This window comes from Cyprinodon variegatus, unplaced genomic scaffold (genome assembly GCF_000732505.1).
Source record: "Cyprinodon variegatus isolate N-32 unplaced genomic scaffold, C_variegatus-1.0 Scaffold125, whole genome shotgun sequence".
Taxonomy (NCBI): domain Eukaryota; kingdom Metazoa; phylum Chordata; class Actinopteri; order Cyprinodontiformes; family Cyprinodontidae; genus Cyprinodon; species Cyprinodon variegatus.
In genome coordinates, this window is record NW_015150578.1 from 219689 (window position 1) to 223619 (window position 3931).

Below are 3931 nucleotides of genomic sequence, written 5' to 3' on the forward strand. Positions count from 1 at the left end.
AGGAGGAGTTGCTTTTTGCTACATCCAGCACTACTGGGAGGGATTTTGTTACATTTTCTGCTCAGCTGTTTTGTGTTGGCAGTCATTAATTTAGTTTTTAGAGTGGCAAAAAAAAAAAAAAAAAAAAAAAAACTTTAAAAGGGACAAAAAAAACAAATTTTGGTTACATCACATTGTTTTTTTTGTTTATGTGACAGTATTGAATTGCAAATCAAGATAGTCACAGTTTAGAATGGGCTGACGTGTAAAAGGGTAAACCTTGAAGCTCCAGCCTATCATGTGGCTTCTATAGGCTCTACAGTCTGTGCTGAGTTGGCTGGGGAATTTGACCTGTAAACACACAAACCCCTCCTCTGTGTAGTGTATTATGCACACATTAGATGAATCACATTTAAAATCCTCAAACACGTAACAGATTACTGGACAAAAGCCAGAGGTATTTCCTACAGCAGCAGAAGCTTGAAATTAAAGAAAGAGTGAAACAGCATTTCATTCTTTTGAGATGTTAATCTGGGAGTTCATGTCCCAGTCTATATTAACCCTGGTCAATCATTATATTTTGTTGTTAATTTAAGCCTTTGACCTAAGTGAACCCTACGTGGTGAATATCATTGATCTGCCCCTCCAAACTAGGTCTGCCTTCTCACTGTTAAAGCATGCTGTTATTGAATCCTGTCCTTGGAAACTCAGGTTGGATTCCTCTCAGACCATTTCTGTTGGGCCCCTTTTTAATTGTGGGGCTAACAGCTTATTTAGTTTCTAGAACAACACAACATTTTCTATTAATATGAAACAGTTTTTAGCTAAATCTATTCAACCTAAATTGTTTCGTCCAATATACCAACTAACATCATGATTGATGGAAGGCTTTGGACTTCACTGCTTTAATCTTGTTAGACCTTTCCACATCCTTTGATTATGTCCATCATACCATTTATTTTAATAGTTTATTTCCGGAAATACTGTTGTTTTCAGCTTTCAGACAGAAGCGTCACTGTCCATGTAAACCTCAATATATTTAATTTTACTGATCAAATATGAGGAACATCTCAGGGCTTTGTTTGTTGCTCACTTCTTTTTGTGCTATGTGTTAGATATAGTATATTCAATTCAATTCAGTTTAAAAGTACTTTATTGATCCCAAAGGAAAATTGCATTTTGTAGTAACTTATATGTTTTTTTTCCCAACAATTTGTTATATGTGTTGAAAGCTGTAGGCAGAAAGGATCTTTTTTAGCTGCTTGCAGACACTGTTGTTGCTTAGCACTCTGCCAAAGAGGACGCTCACTGTTGTCCAAAATGTTGTTCATTTTATGAGGAATTCTTTGTGAAATCAGAGGTCCCAGATTAGCAGACCGGGGGTCCGGATCCAGGCCCCCCCCCTGGCTGATCTGGACCCAACCTGATTTAAAACATTCATAAATTACTACGTCGTCCGACGACAGTGTCTAACGTCACTTGCGCAGCTTCTCCTGTTTGTATGGTAAAGCCATCCGGAGCGTCCGGCACCAGGCTGGACGTGATGCATATTAGCCATAAGCTGTGTCAGTCAGCGTTGCTGCTGCTAGCTACTTTTAGACACAGAAAGCAAACCTGTGGCAAGCTGAGAAGACGATGAAAGAAGAGAGCAGAGAAAGCAAGGACTGCTGGAACTAGTGACAGAAAAGTGAAATGGCGTGCTCAAAGCTGACCCTGCACATTTTGAGTATTTTTGGCTCAACCTGCTGCTGTGAAGCAGGATTCTTCACCATGAACAGAATCAAAAATAAATATCAATCCAGGCTCAAAATGAGCACCTTGATATGTGCTTTAGAATGGCTTTGTCTCCATTCAAACCCAGGTTTAAAGCCTTGCGGGGCAGCCTAAAGCCCACTGCTCTCATTAAGCCATAAAAAAGAAAGAAAAATAACAAACGGTAAGTTCAGGTGTTTTATAAATAAAGTGAGTCAGGAAATTGTCTATACATACCAAACCAAAAGATTGGTGTTACTCTATTTAAAAAAAAATTTAGATTTTGAAATGGAAAAACGTTCTATTTTTTATATTTTCATGTAAAACTTCATGGATGCATACACCTGCATTTTATTTCAGTTATAAATGCTGATTAAGGCAACAGAATATAATTAAAAATGACCTTCACTGGTTGCTGATTTTTTTTATTCGGATCCCACTGATTTTTAATTGGTTACCCATGTTCTAGAGGAACGTCTAGAACAGAGCCGACCTTCTTTATCAGGTACCAGAACCAGACAGAAAGTCGTCTCTGTTACTGCAACTGTCTACTGGGTCAGGCTAAGGTTGAAGAGGTGTTGTATAATTCTACTGAGCTGCTCTGCACTCACCTTCAGGACTTTGGGGATCACACTATTTGGACCTGGTTTCAGTCCTCTTCTGTTGCCTCTTCAATTGACTCCTAGAGACAGAAGGTGAAAGGAGATGGGAGCATCACCAATTGATTTAGCTGAGAACAAAAACATTGAAGCAGGAGAGTTGATAGCAGAAGTGGAAGAATAAAAGTTTGAGATGTGAAATAGAAGCTTTGGATGAAAGGCGGGCAGGAGAGAAGCGTCCTGAGCTGTTCCTGAAGTGAACTTTTGAAGAATGTGTTCAGTTCATTGGTTCTGTCCAGACTTCCATCTGACTGATTACCATACGACTTTTCCCATTGCTTTGATTTGAAATGTTCTTTAAATAACTACCTAATTTTCCTGTGTCAAAACCTTAGTTCCAAATGAGAATAAAGAAAAGTGCTATTGAATCGAATCAAAATGTTGATACACCTCAAGATTGGTGAATGGGCCATCCAAATCTGGGTTCTGTACAAGTCAGAGAAGCATTGTAGAGATCAAGATTTAGACTAAAATGGAGCCTGTGGATTTTGTATAGTATGTCTGAACTTACCTTCTATGTTAGGTTTGTTTCTCTAGTTGGTTTAACAGTTATTTTGGGGTGTTTTTAACGCAGCGTCTGTAACTTCCTCTCTTTTACAGGTCTGGTAAAAATAAAAGATGCACATGACATTGAGGAGAAGCTGAATGAGGTTGAAAGATTACTAAAGAATGCCATCAACATGCCGTGCAAGGTTAGTAATTTTAAATTTTTAATTAAAGCTAGTAATTTGACAAATAGAAACACTAAATTGCCTAATCAATATGTGCCTAAAAATATTATAAAATAGAGGCTGTATTAATACCAAATATTAATAATTTCTACAAATCCCTTCACTGACATTCTGTTAAGTTAGTCAGTAACTGTTTGTTTTAGGTTAATATGGTCACATATTTATTCATCTCTGTGCTGCTTCTTGTAAACGTGAAATAATCCTTATGCTAAATAGATAAGATATCCATTAAAGTGAAATATAATTTTTTTTTCATTATTGTCCAATCATTCATTGATCCTAAAGGCTATTTGCAGTTTATTCGCTTCAGATAAAAATATGGGACAAAGATGGGATGCTGAAGCATGGGTCAGTTCCTCTAGACATCCTTACTGCTGTAAACTCTTTCACCCATAAAACTTTCTTTTCATTGAACAGACATTTGAAGAATCTGGTAAAATCACAGTAAACCAACAGAAAAGGATTTGGGACCACAATTAAGCTGCTAAGACAACAATTTATTTTTAAATGTGGTTAAAAAAAGAAAAAAAAATACTTTTTGATATTTGTGTGTTGTAAATATTGTTTTGATTTGTCAAATATTAATGGAGATGTCACCTGAGTAGTAAGGACAGGGTTTCTGCTGGTCATTAAAAATCATTAAAAGTCATTAATTTATTATTCTTTAAATTAAGGCCTTAATTGGCATTAAAACCATATGTTCGGAAAAGAAGCTCGAGGCGGAGAAAAAGCTACATGATGGAAAAATGCAAATTTCAACAAAAGGGGCTGGAAAACAAGGAATTCGGGACATGGTTACAGCCTGTCGAT

General features: G+C 36.8%; 1 protein-coding gene across 1 annotated transcript in view; it reads left to right on the forward strand.

Moving 5' to 3' along the window:
- The window catches only part of pxdc1 (PX domain containing 1), a 26233-nt gene that overhangs the window by 12117 nt on the left and 10185 nt on the right, over nucleotides 1-3931 (forward strand). Inside the window, exon 2 of the mRNA XM_015375779.1 lies at nucleotides 2991-3082. Coding sequence (XP_015231265.1) covers nucleotides 2991-3082 — 92 coding nt within the window. The remainder of the gene's footprint in view (nucleotides 1-2990; nucleotides 3083-3931) is intronic.